General features: G+C 42.4%; 1 protein-coding gene across 3 annotated transcripts in view; it reads left to right on the top strand.

Annotated features, from left to right (window-relative positions):
• LOC110535943 (E3 ubiquitin-protein ligase DTX1) overlaps positions 1-24,746 on the top strand; it is a 78,455-nt gene extending 53,709 nt beyond the window's left edge. For all 3 annotated transcript variants that reach the window (XM_036935770.1, XM_036935769.1, XM_036935768.1), the window contains exons 4-10: positions 6,641-6,702; positions 6,866-7,027; positions 18,643-18,704; positions 18,837-18,995; positions 19,375-19,536; positions 21,467-21,556; positions 21,753-24,746. In XM_036935770.1, coding sequence (XP_036791665.1) covers positions 6,641-6,702; positions 6,866-7,027; positions 18,643-18,704; positions 18,837-18,995; positions 19,375-19,536; positions 21,467-21,556; positions 21,753-21,977 — 922 coding nt within the window. In that variant the 3' untranslated portion in view covers positions 21,978-24,746. The remainder of the gene's footprint in view (positions 1-6,640; positions 6,703-6,865; positions 7,028-18,642; positions 18,705-18,836; positions 18,996-19,374; positions 19,537-21,466; positions 21,557-21,752) is intronic.
• Positions 24,747-25,025: the final 279 nt, after the last annotated feature.

The following is a 25,025-nucleotide window of genomic DNA, read 5'->3' as shown; positions in this document are numbered from 1 at the left end:
GCAGCTTCGTTTTGCCCGCAAAACACCAGTCTCAACGTCAACAGTGAAGAGACGACTCCGGGTTACTGGCCTTCTAGGCAAAGTTCCTCTGTCCAGTGTCTGTGTTCTTTTTCCCATCTTAATCTTTTATTTTTATTGGCCAGTCGGAGATGTGGCTTTTTCTTTCCAACTCTGCCTAGAAGGCCAGCATCCCGGAGTCGCCTCTTCACTGTTGATGTTGAGACTGGTGTTTTGCGGATACTATTTAATGAAGCTGCCAGTTGAGGACGGATCGTCTTTTGAGGGCTGATCGTCTTTTCTTATTATCTGTTAAACCATTACATTTATAACTAGCTATACTTATTTCACCACCTACCATAATGAGATACAAGTTTCGATTATACTTACCATAATATATGTTTGAAAACTTACCATTAAGAAGTACCATGATAATTGAATGTTTATATAGCTGTACCATGATATTTGCACTGTTAAGAATACTGCAGCGGTGACTAAGTAAACCTCTAATTGTCCTCTAATATTCCACCTGCTAAAACCTCTCCCCCATCCCAAGTTGGGTTGTCATCCCAGTGGCTGGCTGACCACCCCTTTACACATGGATCCTAGGGTCTTCAAGAGATAGGGGCCCATCCTTTAAAAAGAACACATGGTGCCACCTACATTACAGGTCCAGATTTGCAGAGGAATAATTTTGTGCTTGTCTTCTATGGCTAGTAAAGAGCATCACCTACTGGTCTGGGTAGGCATGTCACATTTGCTTTTCATATTGAGTTTCCACGGTTTTCATCTGCTATTCACTTTCCAGCTGGCCTTTACTTTTGATCTTCTGTACCTGAATCACAAATGTCAGAACGTGTATCAGAACTACGAACACATTCATCCAAAGTAGGAAGAAAGTGGAATTTAATAGATGTTTGTGTTCCAACAAGGCCTTTGATTCTTTGCCTATCTGGAGTGTACAGAGCACTCCTCTTATGAACGTTTCCTCTGTGATCATACCAAATGTTAAACTCAAAGCTTGCCATATATCTGGACATTGAGTTTTTCAGGGAGTTTTACAGTTATAGTAAAGGACAGAGAGGCAGTTTGCAGGTGATTTGTTTTGTTTTGTAATTTCAACATCAGGAAGTCACTTCCTCATCTCAACTTCCTCAATTCACTTCCGCATTAGAGCACAGAGAAACACAATCTAAGGTTTTGTGCTGTCAGACAGGAAATGTTAGTTTTACTTTATCTGTGTGTGCTAAAGATGGCTGAGGGGGATACATGGTAAGAGAGATCCTTTCTACTTGCACTACTAGCTTGTTTGATAATGAGGCTGTGAATAGTACTTTACTCTGCAATTGCCCAGCAGTTCTCTCTGCCCTTGGCTGAGTGAGTAAGGCTTGTTTTGGTGCTCATGTCTCCTTGTGTTAAGTGATTATTACCAACGTTGTCCTCTGCTCAGACTGGAGAGCAGAGCTAGCTCTCTAAAGAGGGGAAGCCAGTGGATGAAGCAGGGATTACACAGCCGTGTGTGTTACCTGCCCTTCTCTGCTCTCCACTAGACCCCCTAGCCCTGTCTCAGTCCTGTCTCAGTCCTGTCTCAGCCCTGTCTCAGCCCTGTCTAAGCCCTGTCTCAGCCCTGTCTAAGCCCTGTCTCAGCCCTGTCTAAGCCCTGTCTCAGCCCTGTCTAAGCCCTGTCTCAGCCCTGTCTCAGCCCTGTCTAAGCCCTGTCTCAGCCCTGTCTCAGCCCTGTCTAAGCCCTGTCTCAGCCCTGTCTCAGTCCTGTCTCAGCCCTGTCTAAGCCCTGTCTCAGCCCTGTCTAAGCCCTGTCTCAGCCCTGTCTAAGCCCTGTCTCAGCCCTGTCTAAGCCCTGTCTCAGCCCTGTCTCAGCCCTGTCTAAGCCCTGTCTCAGCCCTGTCTAAGCCCTGTCTCAGCCCTGTCTCAGCCCTGTCTCAGCCCTGTCTAAGCCCTGTCTAAGCCCTGTCTAAGCCCTGTCTCAGCCCTGTCTCGGCCCTGTCTAAGCCCTGTCTCAGCCCTGTCTAAGCCCTGTCTCAGCCCTGTCTCAGTCCTGTCTCAGCCCTGTCTAAGCCCTGTCTCAGCCCTGTCTCAGCCCTGTCTCAGCCCTGTCTCATCCCTGTCTCAGCCCTGTCTCAGCCCTGTCTCAGCCCTGTCTCAGCCCTGTCTCAGCCCTGTCTAAGCCCTGTCTCAGCCCTGTCTCAGCCCTGTCTTAGCCCTGTTTCCATTAGATTGAATTAAAGGAGAAATAACTGAATAAATCATGAAGGCCCATCCAGACCAAACCGATGCTATGTAAGAGATGCTCTGTGTCATTATTGCTTATTTGTCTGTTTTGAGAGTGCTTTGTAAAGTGCATTACTGATGTTGTTCTCTTCCCCTGGGCATAACCAGGGGCAGGGTCTGCCTTCCTCTCCCAGTCCTCCAGCACATCAATATGCGATTAAGCACTTTTTGAGTTTTCTCCTCTCCTCCTCCCCCTCCCTGTCTTCCTGGTGCATGATAAACAGACGATGAGATATAAGGGCTCCGTCAGCACTTCTGTAACTGGGCCTAATTTGGTCTCTGTATCCGGAGGAAATCACATTGCTCTCAGCCTAATTAATTCCTGCTCAAGTCAGGCTGGAGAGTCAGTCTTGGAGAGAGGGGAGGAGAATGAATAGAGGAGAAGAGAGGGATGGAGGAGAGGAAGGGTAGACGGGACTGTGAAAAGGGAACAGAGGATGAAGAGAGTGATAAGGGTTGATGGAGTGAAAGAGAAAAAGAGGTTACTGGGTCTGTATTCACTCATGGAATTTACTTGAAAGTGAAATACCAGAAGACTCCTGTGGTATTGTTTTAGTGTACTATACGTTTGTAAGGTACTACCTCCTGATCAAATCTGAACACCAGTTTTAATAATAGATGAAAATACAGCTAAATGATCAGTAGATCTTAGGAGTGACTGCGAGGCTTTTCTGTGTGCAGCATGGCATCCAGCTGTGAACTCGTGACCATGTCCCTGCCCACACAGGGAGAGGAGCAGAGGGGGGATGTAGGTCAGCAGTGGCCCATCGCATGAATCCCAGCCCTAGCCCCAGCTGCAGGAAGGACCAGGTCACTGACGGTCCCTTCCCTGAAACAGTTGAATGATAAAGAGCAGAGCAGAGAAGAAGAGGGATACTATAACCCTATTACACCCTGAATGTTGTCAGATCTTCAACCAAAACCTAATATAAAAAAAAAAGGATCCAGAGTGAACAAATAACACAAAAATGTGATACTTGTTTCATTTTTCTGCAACACTCAATTCCCCTTTGTGAAAAAGTAATTGCTCCCTTACATTCAATAATTGGTTGTGCCACCTTTAACTGCAATGACTGCAAGCAAACGTTTCATGTGATTGTTGATCAGTCTCTAACATCACTGTGGAGGAATTTTGGCCCACTCTTCCACTCTTTAACTCAGCAACATTTGTAGGTTTTCAAGCATGAACTGCTTGTTTCAGGTCCTGTCAAAACATATCAATCGGGTTTAGGTCTGGACTTTGACTAGGCCATTCCAAAACGTTGCATTTGTTGCTTTTCAGCCATTCTGATGGAGACTTGATTGTGTGTTTTGGATCATTGTCTTGCTGCATGACCCAGCTGCACTTCAGCTTCAGCTCACAGGCGGATGGCTTGACATTCTCCTGTAGAATTCTCTGATACATAACAGAATGAATGATGGCAAGTTGTCCAGGTCCTGAGGCAGCAAAGCATCCCCAGACCATCACATTACCACCACCATATTTAACCGTTTCTGTTTAAAGGCACAGTCAACTTAGTGTATGTAAACTTCTGACCCACTGGAATTGTGATACAGTGAATTAAAAGTGAAATAATCTGTCTGTAAACAGTTGTTGGAAAAATGACTTGTGTCATGCACAAAGTAGATGTCCTAACCGACTTGCCAAAACTATAGTTTGTTAACAAGAAATTTGTGGAGTGGTTGAAAAGCGAGTTTTAATGACTCCAACCTAAGTGTATGGAAACTTCCGACTTCAACTTTTTGAATTTTGTCTAACGTTAGTAGCTAGTAGCCTTGTCAAGGATGCGTCATTCATTTCTCAAACTAAACTTGTTACAGAGCAAGCAGAACAATAGTAAACCTTACATTTTTTGGTTGAAAATATCCTTCTGGTGTCCAAGTTGACCTATTTTAAAGATTTTACTTGGCAAGGCAAGTCAGTTAAGAACAAACTCTTATTGACAACAACTTGTAAAGCTCCCCCAGCCAAACCCTCCCATAACCCGGACAACACTGGGCCTATTGTGCACCGCCATTTGGGACTCCCAACCATGGCCAGTTGTGATACAGCTCAGGATTGAACTCGGGTCTGTAGTGCAACGTGCGATGTAGCACTGCAATGCAGTGACTTAGGCTGCTGTGCCACTCGGGGGGCCATCGGTTGGTGGATATAAAGTCGAAGATCTTTGGTTGGCTGATGAAGAATTTCATTTTGGAATAATCATGGCCAGCTGGTTTTGTTATCATAGGGCTAACTGTGCCAGGTTATCCCATGGGAGCAGATAACAAGAAATATTCTATCACATTTTTCTATTTTATTTGGCTGATGCAGATTTTAAGACGCAGAAAAAGTTTACATTTTTTTCATGTTTGCAAGTGTGGACCAGGTGTTACTAAGAATAACTCGAGGGTCTTGTTAATTAAAAGCTTCAAGTTGGAGTTACTAGCTTCCCATATTTAGAAATGAAATGTGGCAAGAAATGCTGTTGTGTGTCTTTGTGCAACAAGAGTTTATATGGTTGAATGATCTCATGGTGTTAAAACATTATGCTTACAAATCCTGTAACACTTACACTGTCTCAAGGTGCACTCGCGTGTGTGTATGCATGTGTGTGTGAGTGCCAAGGGCTCTTTTATATGTTGCTCTCTCCTGGTGAAAATGTATTGTTTAATCACAAACACTCTCCATGAAATTCCTGAATTATACATGTGTTTCAAGAGGCAGGCGCTCTTGATTTGAGATACTGTAAGTGCATGTTTAAATATAGGGAGGAATTCTCCCCGTGGGCAATGCCTAATTTGTTTTCGTTGAAAATGCCTGATTGTCTGCTTGAGCTGATTTGCGCGCACTGCAGACATGCCAGCACAATAATCTTATTGGCTCTTGGCCTTTCTCCAACACAATACATACGTTTTTTTCGGCCTTCCTGAGCATAAATGGGCCACACATGCACACAGCTGTCTGACATGCATCATGCTATAGTATAGGCCATTACCCAGCTAGCTGACCTTGTCCTGGCCACAGCTTCATATCTCTACTCCTCTATGTAGCCCAGCCTGCATATCGCTATGCTAGTTCCCCTGAGAGTGAGTGGAGATAAGGCAGATCAGACCCAGAGTGTCCAGGACACGTGGGCCTTTGTTAATTCTGTAAAGCTCATTGAAGGGCTCCCCTGGCACAGGAACACAGGGTCTGCTCACATCAAAGCGGCCTTTCGTTAGGGATTTGTGAGGGAGGTGCTGAAGAGATACTGGGCTAAGGGTCCTGGACACTGTCTGTACATGGAAGAGAGAGACAGAGATGGAGAGAGAGAGAGAGAGGCTGGTGGGAGGGACGGGTTCATGTGGAGCACATCTAGTCAGAGCTGCTATTGGGGGAAGGGATCTCTTAGATCAATGGTATTAACGTTACATAATACCTTTGGGGAAGTAAGGCAGTTTTATTATTCTACTCTAATTCAGTGACGTGCTTCTTGCATGTACTGAAATACTGTGTAAGTTAATACAGGATAATAATTCAATCATCAAAGCAATGATCATTGCGTAAGCGCTAAACTGTTTTGGTTGTTGACATCAAAATGGCTTCCTTTTCTTCTATTTGGTCCTCTCCATCACCGCAGACCAGTTGTTCTTTTCTCTGCACATAGAGTAGCAGAAGCAGCAGCAAAAGAAGCTCAGCCTGCGGTCTCTAACCCTAAAGCTCTAATCCTAGCTCTGACAGGTGACCTTTCCCTGCAGTCTGGTCTGCCCTGTGTGGGAGGGCACTCCATTACCAGACTGAAGCTGAGGCTGTGGTTTCTTAAAAGGGACTTACCAACACACACTCACACAAGCTCATCTTGACCCACATGCTTTGTTCACAGCTCTCTATCACTCCTATTTTAGATGTCTTTGCGAGTAAACAACTGTGGTTGTCCTCTCTCTCTCTCTCTCTCTCTCTCTCTCTCTCTCTCTCTCTGTGTGTGTGTGTGTGTGTGTGTGTGTGTGTGTGTGTGTGTGTGTGTGTGTGTGTGTGTGTGTGTGTGTGTGTGTGTGTGTGTGTGTGTGTGTGTGTGTGTGTGTGAGAGAGAGTGTGTGAGAGAGTGTGTGAGAGTGTGTGTGCTCTCTAAGTGTCATTCTGAATCATGCTCTGGGACAGCAGTGACTGTTGATGAGTCAGGCTGTCTTGTCTGTGTTTGTGGTGTAGTTGCTAGCTAGGACACGTGACTTGACCATGGACTCTTTCGCACAATGGCGACATATTCTACATCTGTGTAAGTGTGGCCATTCTGACTGAGAAAGTACAGTACTTTATAACAGTGACCTGTAGTGTCATTATGTTTAGTTTTCTGAAAACCGGACGATTTCATATTGGACGTTTTTCTCTCTGCAGGGTCCCGGCCCTCCCTGTTAAGAACTTGACTGGCTCTGGACCAGTTCACCCAGCAATTGCAGGTAATGGTTCTATTTTTCTTCTCTTTTGCAATACATTTTATTTTTTATTCCCGTAGGCTGCATCTACACGAGTGCTTTAGTTTTCGCATTCCATTCTTAGTCATAATACTAAACCAACATGGCTCTTTTCTTTCCTGTATGTATGTATGTGTGTGTGTGCCAGGTATGACAGGTATCCTGATGTGTGCTGCTGGCCTGCCTGTGTGTCTGACCCGGGCCCCTAAACCCATCCTGCACCCGCCGCCCATAAACAAGAGTGACATGAAGCCTGTGCCCGGGGTCAATGGCATCCGCCGCAAGACCAAGAAGAAGCACCTCAGGAAAGGTAAGTACAGGTGTAGGATCTTAATTTGATCACCCTGTTGCAGGATAACTTTCATATTATGCCAATTGTGGTGTAATTTAGGTTTAAAAAGGCTTCTGAAGTTTGTAATTTCCACTTTGAAATTTCAGAGTTGATTCTCCCTTAAGAAAAATGTATCAACCCCTACAAAAAATGCCCATTAATTCAAATCCTTTCACATTTCCTGTTGCTGCAGGATTATTTTCCTGCTGTAGAAAACTGGCTCAAGTTAAGATCCTACATCTGTATGTATGACAGGGAGGGTTCCCATGGACACTGGAGGGGTGGGGCTGTCATGGAGTGTGAGAGGAATTCTATTGAGACATTAAGATGTAAAGTAAATCTCTCCTCTGGATAATCAGAATATCTTTATTCGCTAAGAACATTTAAACATACCTGGTATTTGACTTAGTGACTAGGTTCTGCCACCAATAGACAATGTACAAACAGATAGAGACACAAAGTCAACATACAGGATATACAGTATAAATAGGGTAAACATACAACTCTGGAGTATACAATGATTTACAGTGATGACATACAATTTACAGAGGGGATATATCTATATATGGAGAGGTGTACATAGTGCAAATGCAGTATAGTGCAGTTATTATTATTTTACATCATTGAAGGCAAGGTGCAGTGCTCGGCTCAATGCAAAGTTTTAATCCCTATGAGCCTGAGGGCCAGTTAGTGAGGGCCACAGTACCAGATAAGAAACTGTTCACGAGGCAGCTGGTTTTGGTCATGATTGACTTGAACCATTTGCCAGAGGGGATTCTTTGAAGGATGGGGTGTCCGAGGTGGGTGGGGTCTGCGATGATCTTTCCTACACGCTTCCTTGTCCTGGAGTCGTGCAGGTCCTCGATGGAGGGCAGGTCAATCAATCAAATGTATTTTAAAAAATAATACAAAAATCTACTTACATTGCTACATCAAACATGTCTAGCAAACCAAACACAGGTATTAACAATACTCAAACATACAAAAAATATCAATAAAATACAAAAAAGAAACTATTTAAGTGCAATTATATTCACTCTGAAAATATCTTATTATAATGATTCATGAAGATGTTATTCTTTTTGTTATTCACTATGGTTAGTGTTTTAATAAGATAATTAAATTCAATCAGAAAAATGTGTAATTTTGGTATAGAATTTTGGAATTTGGCAACAAGAATAAAAACATTAACAATCATTTCAGTGGTTTTGTTATCATTGCAATAGTAACATATTATATCTTTCATGTCAAAAATATAGGCAGTGTTCCTAATGGTAAATAAGTACTTTGCAAGGTTTTCCCAAAATTCTGACACAAATTTACATTCAAAGAACAATTGAGACAGATTCTCACCTTTTTCACAGAAAACGCAGATATCATCAATAGCCACAAATACAGTGCCTTGCGAAAGTATTCGGCCCCCTTGAACTTTGCGACCTTTTGCCACATTTCAGGCTTCAAACATAAAGATATAAAACTGTATTTTTTTGAGAAGAATCAACAACAAGTGGGACACAATCATGAAGTGGAACGACATTTATTGGATATTTCAAACTTTTTTAACAAATCAAAAACTGAAAAATTGGGCGTGCAAAATTATTCAGCCCCTTTACTTTCAGTGCAGCAAACTCTCTCCAGAAGTTCAGTGAGGATCTCTGAATGATCCAATGTTGACCTAAATGACTAATGATGATAAATACAATCCACCTGTGTGTAATCAAGTCTCCGTATAAATGCACCTGCACTGTGATAGTCTCAGAGGTCCGATAAAAGCGCAGAGAGCATCATGAAGAACAAGGAAAACACCAGGCAGGTCCGAGATACTGTTGTGAAGAAGTTTAAAGCCGTATTTGGATACAAAAATATTTCCCAAGCTTTAAACATCCCAAGGAGCACTGTGCAAGCTATAATATTGAAATGGAAGGAGTATCAGACCACTGCAAATCTACCAAGACCTGGCCGTCCCTCTAAACTTTCAGCTCATACAAGGAGAAGACTGATCAGAGATGCAGCCAAGGGGCCCATGATCACTCTGGATGAACTGCAGAGATCTACAGCTGAGGTGGGAGACTCTGTCCATAGGACAACAATCAGTCGTATATTGCACAAATCTGGCCTTTATGGAAGAGTGGCAAGAAGAAAGCCATTTCTTAAAGATATCCATAAAAAGTGTAATTTAAAGTTTGCCACAAGCCACCTGGGAGACACACCAAACATGTGGAAGAAGGTGCTCTGGTCAGATGAAACCAAAATTGAACTTTTTGGCAACAATGCAAAACGTTATGTTTGGCGTAAAAGCAACACAGCTCATCACACTGAACACACCATCCCCACTGTCAAACATGGTGGTGGCAGCATCATGGTTTGGGCCTGCTTTTCTTCAGCAGGGACAGGGAAGATGGTTAAAATTGATGGGAAGATGGATGGAGCCAAATACAGGACCATTCTGGAAGAAAACCTGATGGAGTCTGCAAAAGACCTGAGACTGGGACGGAGATTTGTCTTCCAACAAGACAATGATCCAAAACATAAAGCAAAATCTACAATGGAATGGTTCACAAATGCTCTCCATCCAACCTCACTGAGCTCGAGCTGTTTTGCAAGGAGGAATGGGAAAAAATGTCAGTCTCTCGATGTGCAAAACTGATAGAGACATACCCCAAGCGACTTACAGCTGTAATCGCAGCAAAAGGTGGCGCTACAAAGTATTAACTTAAGGGGGCTGAATAATTTTGCACGCCCAATTTTTCAGTTTTTGATTTGTTAAAAAAGTTTGAAATATCCAATAAATGTCGTTCCACTTCATGATTGTGTCCCACTTGTTGTTGATTCTTCACAAAAAAATACAGTTTTATATCTTTATGTTTGAAGCCTGAAATGTGGCAAAAGGTCGCAAAGTTCAAGGGGGCCGAATACTTTCGCAAGGCACTGTATGGACATCATAGAATTACATGGATATATCTTATGCAAAATGTTGAAGTGCACTTCCTTAACTTTGTTTGGTATACAGTATTTGTAAGGCCTTAACCATGCATTTTTCCAGACAATGTCAGGAATAAGCATGTTCCAGAAAAACTTTCCTCTCGGTGTAAGTTGGTTTTGTGAATGAAGAATTTGTTTTATATATTTATTACAACAAGATTTCTCAAGTAAGCCCACTCCTTCTAATCTGAGTTCTGGATAAATGTTGTAATCATTACCAAAGCTAAGATGAGTTTTCATTAGTGTAGTTAGACCACTGGGAACGGCTTTGATCACAGAAATAAACTCTCTGAAAGGTATTGGAAACTCTTTCAATGTTATAAATTGTTCATTTGTGAGAACATTACCCTTGTTGTCGAAAATATCAAGGACAAAGTCAATATTCCTCTCATGCCAGCTGGGGTAGAACAGACTTATTCCTTACAGTTATGTCTGAATTATTCCTTTTCTTTTTACACAAAAGAGCTTTATGTGGGGAAAAATTGTGTATGAAACACATTTTCCAGGCCATTAAAGCTTGTTGGTGAAACCTAGCCAATTTAGCAGGAAATCTTTCAGGAATATAATTACATTTCAGTAAAAATTGAAGACCTCCCAATTTATTAAACACATTATTTGGAATGAAATACCATATTGAATCAGTATCGAGCAAAACATTTTTCAGCCAGTTTATCTTGAAAGTGTTATTTATGTCAACAAAATCCAACACTTCTAGACCACCTTCAACTCTTTGGTTAGAAAGGACAGATTTTTTTTAGTTTGTGAGACTTATTTTTCCAGATGAAGTCAAGAAAGGTTTTATTGATCTCTTTACAAGTAATCTGGATTTACACATAACGATAATGAGGGGTACACAAAATGAGACAGTCCTTCTGCCTTGGACAGAAGTACTCTCCCAAGTATAGGAAGATCTCTTTGTAGCCAATTATTAACTATATTTTTGGTTTTCTTAATTTTAGGAGAGAAATTCAAATGTTGTCTGACTAAGTGTTTTTTTGACAGATGTATTCCTAAATATTTAACAGTCTTTACAGGAATATTTTCTATTTTTTTATCATCAGAGTCAAATAAACATAAGATTTCACATTTAGAAACATTCAGCATTAATCCTGATGCAATAGAAAATGCAGTTATAGCATTAAGGGCATGTGAGACCTGGTCTTTGTCTCTTAAGAAAAGAGTAGTATCATCAGCCAGTTGGGAAATTTAGATTTCTTTGTTAAAAATGGTTAAGCCATACACATTTGTATCATTCAGAAAATCTAGAGATAGAAGTTCCACAACCAAAATGAATAAAAATGGCGAAATTGGGCATCCCTGTTTGTTGTACACTTCTGTTGATACTAAACCTTTTGGAAGTATTAAGGTTTAGTAGAACAGAACTATTTATATCTTTGTAAAACATGCAAATACTTTAATAAAATGTTCACCAAATCCAAAAAGTTTAAGAGACCTAAAGAGAAATGAATGTTTAATTGTGTCAAAGGCTTTACAGAAGTCCAGAAATGGGACAACCGCATCTGAGTCAATTGCATCTGAATAATCTATAAGGTCCAAGACTAAACAAATGTTAGAGCTTATGTGACGGCCCTTCATAAATCCTGTTAGAGTCTCATTTATAATGGTATCTATTCCTTTCTTTAATCTTTTGGCATAAACCAGAGCAATCCATTTGTAATCAACATTTAATAAAGTAATTGGTCTCCAATTGTCAATGAGAGAAGGGTCTTTATCAGGCTTCGGAATCAGTGAAATAAGGCCCTGTTTCATAGTGGAGACCATTTCCCCTTTTTTAATGCAATCTTGAAACATATTGAAAATCGGGTCTTCTAGTAACTCCCAAAACTGTCTATAGAATTCAACTGTCAGGCCATCAGGGCCAGGTGATTTCTCTTTTTTCATTGAATTCAAAGCCTCTCTAATTTCTCCAATTGACACAGGTGAATCGCAAACTGAGATGAAATCATCCTCAATTACAGGGACATAATTCTGAATGTGGCAAATGTAGCTTTCACAACCATCTTCCTGAAATTGCGAGCTGTAAAGGTTTTCATAAAAGGAATTGATAAATGATGATATTGTAATGGGATCTTTGCATAAAACATTGTTAATTTTGAGTGCAGTAATAGATTTTATTTTGTAGTTTCTCTTTTCAAGTGCAAAAAAGTAACTAGTGTTTTTTTCCCCAAAGGCGCCCTTTGCCAGATCCGTATAAGTCTGTTCTAATTCTAGTTGTAAAGACCTGAACACAGACTCCTCTTCTTCAGATAGATTATCTTTCTTTAGAAAACTGTCAAGCTTGCTCATCATCTCCTTTTCTCTATTGTTATTTAATTGCATCAGCTCTTTGGCGCGTTTAATGGCTACCACTCTGACTTTATATTTGAAAAATTCCCATCTACTTCCATGACCCAAGTCTTTTCTTGCAAAATTATCTTTAGCTAATGATTTGATGTTTTCAATGAGAGCAGTATCTTTAAGAAGTCTGTTGTTTAATTTCCAATATCCTCGAGTACCTTTTGATTTTTTAGTAGCTTGTAAATTCAGAGAAATCAAGTGATGATCAGAAAATGGAGCCAACTGATGATCTACATCTATAACAAATTGTAACAAAAAAAGGGGAAATTAGGAATAAATCTATTCTAGATTTACATGACATAGTTTTGTTGGTCCAGGTATAACCCTTAGCATCTGGATTGAAATAACGCCAGGCATCCTCAACACAGAGATCCTTGCATAATGTAATGTTACTGTTTTGAGGGTTTTGACTCGTTCTAGGAGGAAAACAATCAGCAGATGTATCAGGTGTTTCATTAAAATCCCCTGAAATAATTAGAAAAGCCTCAGAGTATTTGTTGTTTAAATCCTGTACTTTCCTGGTAAATTGGGTAAAAAGGGTCTTATTAGGAGCATGTGAGTTATGTCAGTATACATTACAGATGATGAAAATAGCATTGTCAAGTTTAACAGTTACTATGACCCATCTGCCGTCTTGTGAAGATGTGGATTCTAGAATGTCACCTTTAAACTTGTGAATAAGTGTCAAAAGAATGATTTGATCCATGACTGAAATAGGCCATATCTCCCCATTGTGCTTTCCAAAATTTCAAATCACTTTCACCCGAATGAGTTTCCTGAAGAAGGACAAAATCGGCATTACTGCGTTTACAGTATAAAAATAAAGCTTTCCTTTTTGTAGGATTTCTCAAACCCCTAGCATTCAGACTAACGATATTTAGTGAATTGAAATACGAACTCCTGCATTAAAAAATAAAGAACACAAATTAGATAACAAGTATTAATGTGAACAATAAAACAAACAGTGAACCTTGAGAGGATGACTCGACGGAAAACTACACTCAGATGAGGTAGCGGTGGTTAACAGAATAACACATCTATTTACTTCCTTTTCTTTGGCAAGTGTTCATCAGTTGTAGTTCGAACGGTACATGTATAATTGGCAGTACATGAACTGTACTGGTAGTACTCACAGTTCCAATTTGCTTAATGTCAACAGAGTTACCAAGTAATCATTCTTCCTTCGATAAACGCGTATGGGCCCTTGAACCCCGCCTTCTTTCCTTCTTGTCGCGCCTTCTGTATAAATTGCCACAGTTTCTCACTGGCAGCCTGATCCTGCGGTATCAGAGCTTCTTTGATGCGGAGTTTCTTCTCGTCCAGAAACTTGTTCCCCTTGGCCATTTTCCATATGATGTCCCTGTAATGGCGCATAGTTAAGCGCAAGATGATATTGCGAGGGGGTCCATCAGATCTTCGTTTCCCAAGTCGATGTATCATATCAATCACGTCTCTTAGCTTGTCTTTGATGCATGGTGCCACTTTTCCCAGGATATTAATGACTACTTCTCTAATATCCTCTCCCTCTACCGCTTTTACACCTTGGATTTTCAGATTCCACCTGCGAGAGTACCTTTGAAGTTCAGCTACATTCTCACACAGCTCATTATTTTTGGATGGCATTTTCTTCAGCTCATTCTCTAGGAGCGTTATCTTTTCCTTGTTCTCGCTCACAATGTTGTGTTTTTGATTGACAGTTTCTGACAGATTATCGATCTTCTTTGATGTTTCGTCTGTAGCCCGCTCTATGATGGACGCGTTGGAGAGCGTGGCGTCTTGTTTAGTAGACAGGGACTGGATTGCAGAGAAAGGTTCCGACATGGAAATGTCTTCTTTTACTTTTTTCACCAGTGGATTTTTACTTGGGGTCTGAGGTAAAGAGGTTGCAAGGATTTCATCCTGGTCAGTTTTGTTCTTTCTCTTGCTTGAGATCGCGGCTTCTTGTGTGTCCACGCTGCTCTGGTCCTCGTGGTGGCTAGCTAGCATGTCAGCCGTCTTCTGTGAGACTTGGGTATTTCGTCTACTTTTGTCTTTCTGTCGTGTTCTTCCGATTCAACTTGACAAAAACTAACTCTAAACTTATCCCATGTCCATAAAAAAAGTTAGAGTTAGTTTCTTTCAGTATTAATAGCCAATATTTGACTGTTAACCACCTAACCCTCAATATTGCTTTGAAGAGCGCGAAAACACTCCCTCTCACAGCGGCGCCATCTTGGAGTCTCAATCAGATGTATTTATAAAGCCCTTTTTACATCAGCAGATGTCACAAAGGGCTATACAGAAACCCAGCCTAAAACCCCCAAACAGCAAGCAATGCAGATGTAGAAGCAGGTAGCTAATGACCCTCTCAGTATATTGAACAATGCACTCCCGATGACCCTGGCGAAGGGGAAGGGAGGGCTCACGGTCACATTCACCACATTTCATTGGCTTCCCACCACATTGAAATTAACAGAGCTATTTCCACAAGCATAATTAAGATGAAGCTATTGTAGAGAGAGGGGTTGATGACAATCCAGTGGTGATATGTGGTCGCTTTAGCTAAAATGGCACCAGGCCAATGTCAATTTGATGACGTGGAAACCATAGGCGTCCCCAGGGGACTGCCTGTCCTAATTGGTCAGTGCATGATGTGGGTTTTTCAGCCCTGAATCACTCTGTTCCACCCAGATGCCTCCGCCATCTCTCCCCTCCAACCCCGGGCTGCAGACCCAGGCGGGGGCATTGGGACGGGAGGACACCACGGATTGATAGATGGGTTGCAGCCAATTGTGCCTGCATTGATGCAGCATAGCCCCCATGGAGCGAGGCAGCGAGGGAAAGAGATTTAGGGATATCCTGTTCCGGCTTCCGCTGTAAAGGAGGCCAGAGAGGCCTTTGATCTAGCAAATGAAACCATCAAAAAGGCAATGCCGGAAAATGCATAATGCAGTCCTTCCCCATATCTCTCCCTCTATCGCTCTCTCTATATCTCTCCCTCTATATCTCTCCCTCTATCGCTCTCTCTATATCTCTCTCTATATATCTCTCCCTCTATCGCTCTCTCTATATCTCTCCCTCTATATCTCTCCCTCTATCGCTCTCTCTATATCTCTCCCTCTATCGCTCTCTCTATATCTCTCCCTCTATCGCTCTCTCTATATCTCTCCCTCTATATCTCTCCATCTATATCTCTCCATCTATATCTCTCCCTCTATCGCTCTCACTATATCTCTCCCTCTATCGCTCTCTCTATATCTCTCCCTCTATATCTCTCCATCTATATCTCTCCCTCTATCGCTCTCTATATCTCTCCCTCCATATCTCTCCCTCTATCGCTCTCTATATCTCTCCCTCTATCGCTCTCTCTATATCTCTCCCTCTATATCTCTCCCTCCATATCTCTCCCTCTATCGCTCTCTATATCTCTCCCTCCATATCTCTCCCTCTATCGCTCTCTATATCTCTCCCTCCATATCTCTCCCTCTATATCTCTCCATCTATATCTCTCCCTCTATCGCTCTCTATATCTCTCCCTCCATATCTCTCCATCTATATCTCTCCCTCTATATCTCTCCATCTATATCTCTCCCTCCATATCTCTCTATATATATCTTTCCCTCTATATCTCTCTATATATATATATCTCTCCCTCTATATCTCTCTCTCTATATATACAGTGCCTTGCGAAAGTATTCGGCCCCCTTGAACTTTGCGACCTTTTGCCACATTTCAGGCTTCAAACATAAAGATATAAAACTGTATTTTTTTGTGAAGAATCAACAACAAGTGGGACACAATCATGAAGTGGAACGACATTTATTGGATATTTCAAACTTTTTTAACAAATCAAAAACTGAAAAATTGAGCGTGCAAAATTATTCAGCCCCCTTAAGTTAATACTTTGTAGCGCCACCTTTTGCTGCGATTACAGCTGTAAGTCGCTTGGGGTATGTCTCTATCAGTTTTGCACATCGAGAGACTGACATTTTTTCCCATTCCTCCTTGCAAAACAGCTCAAGCTCAGTGAGGTTGGATGGAGAGCATTTGTGAACAGCAGTTTTCAGTTCTTTCTACAGATTCTCGATTGGATTCAGGTCTGGACTTTGACTTGGCCATTCTAACACCTGGATATGTTTATTTTTGAACCATTCCATTGTAGATTTTGCTTTATGTTTTGGATCATTGTCTTGTTGGAAGACAAATCTCCGTCCCAGTCTCAGGTCTTTTGCAGACTCCATCAGGTTTTCTTCCAGAATGGTCCTGTATTTGGCTCCATCCATCTTCCCATCAATTTTAACCATCTTCCCTGTCCCTGCTGAAGAAAAGCAGGCCCAAACCATGATGCTGCCACCACCATGTTTGACAGTGGGGATGGTGTGTTCAGCTGTGTTGCTTTTACGCCAAACATAACGTTTTGCATTGTTTCCAAAAAGTTCAATTTTGGTTTCATCTGACCAGAGCACCTTCTTCCACATGTTTGGTGTGTCTCCCAGGTGGCTTGTGGCAAACTTTAAACGACACTTTTTATGGATATCTTTAAGAAATGGATTTCTTCTTGCCACTCTTCCATAAAGGCCAGATTTGTGCAATATAGAGTCTCCCACCTCAGCTGTAGATCTCTGCAGTTCATCCAGAGTGATCATGGGCCTCTTGGCTGCATCTCTGATCAGTCTTCTCCTTGTATGAGCTGAAAGTTTAGAGGGACGGCCAGGTCTTGGTAGATTTGCAGTGGTCTGATACTCCTTCCATTTCAATATTATCGCTTGCACAGTGCTCCTTGGGGTGTTTAAAGCTTGGGAAATCTTTTTGTATCCAAATCCGGCTTTAAACTTCTTCACAACAGTATCTCGGACTTGCCTGGTGTGTTCCTTGTTCTTCATGATGCTCTTTGCGCTTTTAACGGACCTCTGAGACTATCACAGTGCAGGTGCATTTATACGGAGACTTGATTACACACAGGTGGATTGTATTTATCATCATTAGTCATTTAGGTCAACATTGGATCATTCAGAGATCCTCACTGAACATCTGGAGAGAGTTTGCTGCACTGAAAGTAAAGGGGCTGAATAATTTTGCACGCTGTTTTTGATTTGTTAAAAAGTTTGAAATATCCAATAAATGTCGTTCCACTTCATGATTGTGTCCCACTTGTTGTTGATTCTTCCCAAAAAAATACAGTTTTATATCTTTATGTTTGAAGCCTGAAATGTGGCAAAAGTTTGCAAAGTTCAAGGGGGCCGAATACTTTCGCAAGGCACTGTATATATATCTCACTATATCTCACTATATCTCTCTCTCTATATCTCTCTATATATCTCTCCCTCTCTATATATATATCTCTCTCTCTCCATCACGTTCTCTCATCTCAATTCAAGGGGCTTTATTGGCATGGGAAACATGTGTTAACATTGCCAAAGCAAGTGAGGTAGATAATATACAAAAGTGAAATAAACAATACAAATTAACAGTAAACATTACACATACAGAAGTTTCAAAACAATAAAGACATTCCAAATGTCATATTACGTATATATACAGTGTTGTAACGATGTACAAATGGTTAAGGATACACAAGGGAAAATAAATAAGCATAAATATGGGTTGTATTTACAATGGTGTTTGTTCTTCACTGGTTGCCCTTTTCTTGTGGCAACAGTTCACAAATCTTGCTGCTGTGATGGCACACTGTGGAATTTCACCCAGTAGATATGGGAGTTTATCAAAATTGGGTTTGTTTTCAAATTCTTTGTGGATCTGTGTAATCTGAGGGAAATATGTGTCTCTAATATGGTCATACATTGGACAGGAGGTTAGAAAGTGCATCTCTCTCGCTTCTCTGTCTCTTTCCCTCTCTTCCTCCCTTCCTCCTTTCTCTCTCTCCCTCTCTCTGTTCCCCAAATGAGCAAACAAAAGTGTTGGGGGAAGAGTGCCCGCCTGTAAGCGTGTTAGAGGTGTAAGCTGTGGGTGAGCTCTGTCAGCCATACTAGCTTGGTTTCACACTGGGATTAGTTTAGTGTGTGGGTGATGGCTCATTGTTCTATGTCATTTTGAAGGTGATCTCCTCTTCAACATCACACCCAGTATTATTCATACTCTCTTATTGAACTGGTCTGTCTCATCATAATAAACTAGGGCTGTGGTACTTAAGAGCCAGACCAGTCCCTCGGTTTACCTAGTGCTCAAATAGACAGCATGCATTTCTCCTTATGCAGATCTATCTAGTCATGTTTTCCTTTTAACCATATCCTTTCAATGTTGTGTTTTGTTGCTAGGGAAAACCCCAGAGGATGTGGTGCGGAGATACACGGAGAAAGTGAAGGTTGCCCCTGATGAGGTAAGGAGAGTCCTGGGTGACACACACTTTAATACGGTTTGAAATCAATATACTGTACAGTGTATCATTGCTATGCATCCCAACCCTGCAGTCAGATACAGTAACTGGTGCCCACTCACTTTCCCTTCCCAGGACTGCACCATCTGCATGGAGAGGCTGGTGACGTCATCGGGCTACGAGGGTGTCCTGCAGCACAAGGGCATAAAGCCAGAAATGGTGGGCAAGCTTGGCAAGTGTGGGCACATTTACCATCTGCTGTGCCTGGTGGCCATGTACAACAATGGCAACAAGGTGAGAAAGGGCATTCGCGCCAGCGCTTGTTATGGTATCAATATGATATTGATATGGTATCAACCATATCGTAATATGATATTGTATAATAGTGGGTGAAATTACACACCCCATTTGATGTGGTGTTATTCTTTGATATCATTCGATTAGATGAGATTAAATTGAGATCAAACTAATTCAGAACAGGCCTTAGTCTGCCAAACACAGTTCATGCTCATTTTAATGCATAACCATGAAACAAAATTAAAATTACTTGTTTTATTAAAAGTCAATTTAGTACAGAAGGGGGCTCGATGTTCATGAAGTCACTCTAGATTAGATTCCATTTGTTTGATTAGATTAGTTATGAATATTGAACATTTAATGTGTCCCTGTCCAGGATGGCAGTCTGCAGTGCCCCACCTGTAAGGCTATCTATGGGGAGAAGACAGGCACACAGCCCCCTGGGAAGATGGACTACCATGTCATCCCCCACTGCCTGCCCGGCTACCTGGAGGCCAAGACCATCCGCATCGTCTATGACATTCCTGCTGGCATACAGGTAAGCACGACTCACGACGTGCCACCCTTATATCCGCCACACTCCCACGTCCACTCATCCACTGGCTCTCCTTCCTAGGTCTATTTTCTTCCATCTACGTTGGTATAAGACTGCTGTGTCTGACATGAGGATGCTTCAGAGGGTATTTGACTACGTGCTTAGTGTTGCTGAGGGGGTTGAAGTGTCCCAAAGCCGCGTGACTGCATCTTTGTAAAGAGAGAGAGAACGATTCACCTCCTCTCTTTGCAGTGGGCGGGGGCGGTCGAGAGGAGGGAAGATGGCTGCATATTTCATCCTGACTGCAGAGTGGAGCTTTAGTAGAGTCAATGACCTTTATTTTCAGAAGAGCAGACTTAGCCTCAGTCTGTCCTCTGCCCTCCACACTGCAGCAGCACATCACACCACAGCCCACTCACAGTGCCCCATCACACCACAGCCCACTCACAGTGCCCCATCACACCACAGCCCACTCACAGTGCCCCATCACACCACAGCCCACTCACAGTGCCCCATCACACCACAGCCCACTCACAGTGCCCCATCACACCACAGTCCACTCACAGTGCCCCATCACGCCACAGCCCACTCACAGTGCCCCATCACACCACAGCCCACTCACAGTGCCCCAAACACACCACAGCCCACTCACAGTGCCCCATCACACCACAGCCCACTCACAGTGCCCCATCACACCACAGCCCACTCACAGTGCCCCATCACACCACAGCCCACTCACAGTGCCCCATCACACCACAGCCCACTCACAGTGCCCCAACACACCACAGCCCACTCCCAGTGCCCCAAACACACCACAGCCCACTCACAGTGCCCCAAACACACCACAGCCCACTCACAGTGCCTCATCACACCACAGCCCACTCACAGTGCCCCATCACACCACAGCCCACTCACAGTGCCCCATCACACCACAGCCCACTCACAGTGCCCCATGTCGTGGAAATTTCCTGTACTTACCAAATCATGAGAGCAAACCACACACAAGTCAGAGTTAGTTATCACAAAGTCCATCTTTAATTATATGAGCTCCGTCACAACCCTGTGACTCTCAGATGAATTCAGTGTCTATCAATGAATTCTCCGAGAGTCCCTTACACATTGCAACTGAGATCCTTTATAGCAAAGACACACATAGCCAGACAGCATAGGCATAATTTATCGTTCAGCTTTGTCTCCTAAACTATGTTATTTTCTCAAACTCATAAACCAATCCTCCATATCAACAGGCATATATCAAATCCATCCTATCTTGACAAGATCACAGAGACACATTTACTGGCACACAGACATTGTGGAGCCAAGAGATACACGCTTGACCTCTCCCCTCTCTCCGGCCCACGTAACTTAGTCTTGACAGAGACCAGATGACTGCAAACCTCGCCACAGTATTATACAAAAACATTCTGATGAGAAGTAACTTACAAACATATGATGAATATAAAACATCTTAACTATGTTACCAACTAATTCTGATTATTCCCCAACACCCATCACACCACAGCCCACTCACAGTGCCCCATCACACCACTGACCCTCCTCCCTTCCACCTTGAAACACATCTTCACTGACAGCTGTACTCTGTGGAAGAAAGTCATGAAATAGTAATGATACAGTGCATTATGATGTAGAGTGGAGTACAATGACTATGGTGTGTCATGTCAACACATATCACCTGCATCACAGAGCATGGCAGTTACTTGTTTGCTATACAACTGGTATAAATAATATGTTTCTTAATGATAAGTAAAAAAGGTTTTGGCAGTGCCCCCCAAAATTAATGATTTGATAGAGTCAAATAAACTAGTATGACCATTAGTATAAAAGTTCATCCCAGGGGCACATTTGACATTTCCCTCTGACTGAATGTTAAGAGAAAGAGAGGGGTTGTTTTTGTTTTTGTCCTTTTCACCAGGCCACAGAGCATCCCAACCCAGGGAAGAAGTTCAGCGCTAGAGGCTTCCCACGGCACTGCTACCTCCCAGACAATGACAAGGGCAGGAAGGTAAGACTTACATGACTGTCTGTGTGTATATGGGAAGGACATGTTTTCCAAAATACATTATGCAGAGATGGTGACTGCATTGTAAGCTGCTGCTGTACCTACAAGGCTCTCATCCTCTGTATGTCTCTGTCTGTCTGTCTGTCTGTCTGTCTGTCTGTCTGTCTGTCTGTCTGTCCGTCCGTCCGTCCGTCCCCAGGTCCTGAAGCTTCTGATCATGGCGTGGGACCGCCGCCTCATCTTCACCATCGACACGTCCAGCACCACCGGCGAGTCAGACACGGTGGTGTGGAACGAGATCCACCACAAGACAGAGTTTGGCTCCAACCTGACAGGGCACGGCTACCCAGACCCCAACTACCTGGACAACGTCCTGACAGAGCTGTCAGCCCAGGGGGTCGTAGAAGACAACCTGAAGGACTGAGGGGGGAAGAGAGGCCACTGAGGACCACCACCCATCTCTGACATAGAGTGGGCCTCTGCATGAAGAGGCAACATGCAGCCAAGATAACTATATTTTACTCCCACACCCAAAACAGACCTAAAGACCCTCAGATTCTGTATGTGGCCATGAGAGCGGAGGAAATATAGCAAATGACATGATAACATCACGATTGTGTTATACTGTTATTTGCATTTACCTAAACATAACTGTAATACTTTTCTGACTACTGTCTCTTTGTCAATGCCTTGAGCAGGTGTATGTTTGGCAAAATTTCAACCTGATAGGGTAAAGGAACGTGAAGACAGGATTTGAATGAAAACTGATCTCAATGTGTATTGGTGGTTGTGGGGTTTAGACATTGATGCACATCAACTGTTCATTGATTCCTCTGAGACTGGATTTTGAACTTCCTCTTTTGTACTGAAGAAGATTTAAGACTGTGACATCGTAGCATTGAAAGAGATGTCTGTTTATACTCACCACCAAACCATGTGGCCCAGAATTTGATATTGCATTTTAATGTTGACTGCACACCTGGAATTTTTGCAGAGACAGTTGGCTCGGGCTCTGAAGGCTTCAGATGTCTGTCCCGGTTTGTTCTAGTTTTATCAGATGTGTATTTTTTAATGAGTAGGGAAGTGATTTCTCAAGTTGTAGTTGGTATTTGTGTGGAAATCTTCAGGATAATTTTTATATGCTGAATTGTAAAAGCGTGATTGCTTTCCCAGTCCAATTCACACCAAATCTACACAGTTCAGCTTGTTGTGATATGCTGATGAGGTTGATAGTGAGAGTCTTTTGAAAGTGAGGCCTTCTGTGATTTTCTGCAACAAAACTGTCTGTAGATCTGAGTGGACAGTCACGGTGATGCGATTCTCAGGAAGGAGAGAGGGCATCTCTGATTGGCTACACGGGGCCGTTTCACAAAGGCTTGGCTCCACTGGCCTTTGAGCCTGTTGAAGGTTCACATGCACCTTCTGACAGAGAGACAGTCAGTTGATCTGAAGATTCAGCTGTCTCACAGTAGATGTATATTCTAACAGGGGTGCCAACCTGGGGAGGCCTTTGGAAGTTAACCTGATGTAGATCCATACACAAGCATCTTACCGATCAGTTAGATGATTGTTAAAAAAATGTATGCTTCTGTAAGTTAAGATCTGAGGCAGTCGAGCAAGTCTCGCTCCACTCCAAGGTTAACATCATTCGTTTTGTTGAAACACTGGTGACGTTGACCTCTGTGAATAAGCCTGTTTTAGAGGAGGCGTTGGAATGATCTATCACGCTCGCAACACATGTGCTTGCCTACTTGCGTGTTTGAATGTGTGTTAGTGTGTGTGTGTGTGTGTGCTGTGGTGTTAATACACTCTCTGGCTTTCTAAGGGCTTTATTTAATCCGTATTGCGGTAGTTCAGCATTACAGCGTGATTGAAATTTAAAGACAATGTTCCCGCTTCAGCAGAGACTGCATTCATGGTAAACTAAATCGGAAATGACTTATACATTTCCATGGCGCAATCTGGAACGCCTCAGTCCTTGAACAGAGGAGCAGAACATGCTTCGCAGAGAGCGATGTACTCTTCAAAGAATGACTCTCTCCTCTGATCCATCATAGAGTAGAGTAGGCAGAGCGCCCCCCCCCCCTCCCACACACACACACACACACACACACACACACACACACACACACACACACACACACACACACACACACACACACACACACACACACTGTGATGTACGAGCCTCTGGTGTTCCTCCTGTTGGGCTGGTTGCATGATAAGCCTCTGCTGCAGACAACACCTACCCCATACTGTCTGATTCCTCTGAAGGCTCTTAGGTCTGATACTGATGTACGGGCAGCAGCTGCGTTTCCCCTTCCCTCAGCAGCTAGAGGAGCCCATTTTACAGTAGGATCACTCAGAATGTTGTTCTATAAAGTACAGTATGTGAAGCTGATGTTGCATTGGGAATTTCCACTCCCTTTGCTCCCTCCTCTCTCCCTTCCCACAGATTATTTGCTCATAAGCTAAAGAGTTCTTGAAGATTTGAGTTTATTTTCCAAAAAGAAAAGTGAACTTTTAAGCTGAATAATTCTCTCCTCCAGTTGGATCTGACCAATTTGAATGAGTGGGGATGTTGGTATAATCTAGAAGAGATTCATGTTGAGGGTTTTATGGTGTCCCACCCACGTCACGGGTTTTGATCCTTGAAATGCTTTTGAATATCTTGGACTGAATCATAGTCTTCCGTAGCACTTTGAGGCAGCACTTTTCTTTCATTGATCCTTTCATTTTAGGAAGATGTCTTGAAATGTATTCAAATTCAGCTGTTTTTTATGTTTATGTTTATAAACTTGTCTTGTATTGCTTCAAAAATATACGTATATATATATATATATATCTATACATTTGCAGATGTGATCTACCTTTAAATGTACATGTATGCTCAATTTGAGTCATATGGTGTAAGTTTAATTTATTTTTATACTCTTCTATTTATGAAAATATACACTCACATTTACCCGTCCACATCACTATACACACAGGCACATATTAAAATGAATACACTGCCTTCAGGAAGTATTCGGACCCCTTGACTTTTTCCACTTTGTTACGTTACAGCCTTTTTCCAAAATTGATGCAAACAAACATTTCCTTCCTTTCTCTTAACACAATACCCCATAATGACAAAGCAAAAACAGTTTTTGCTAAGTCATTAAAAATAAAGAAAAAGGAAATATTACATTTACATAAGTATTCAGACCCTTTACTCAGTACTTTGTTGAACCACCTTTGGCAGCGATTACAGCATCAAGTCTTCTTGGGTATGACGCTACAAGCTTGAGACAACTGTATTTGGGGGGGGGGGGGGGGGGTTGCTGCTATTTTCAGGTCCCTCCAGAGATGTTTGATCAGGTTCAAGTCCGGGCGTTGGCTGGGCCACTCAAGGACATTCAGAGATTTGTCCCGAAGCCACTCCTGTGTTGTCTTGGCTGTGTGCTTATGGTTGTTGTCCTGTTGGAAGGTG

This window comes from Oncorhynchus mykiss, chromosome 11 (genome assembly GCF_013265735.2).
Source record: "Oncorhynchus mykiss isolate Arlee chromosome 11, USDA_OmykA_1.1, whole genome shotgun sequence".
In the NCBI taxonomy this organism is placed as follows: domain Eukaryota; kingdom Metazoa; phylum Chordata; class Actinopteri; order Salmoniformes; family Salmonidae; genus Oncorhynchus; species Oncorhynchus mykiss.
This window is presented reverse-complemented; position numbering and strand designations above follow the sequence as displayed.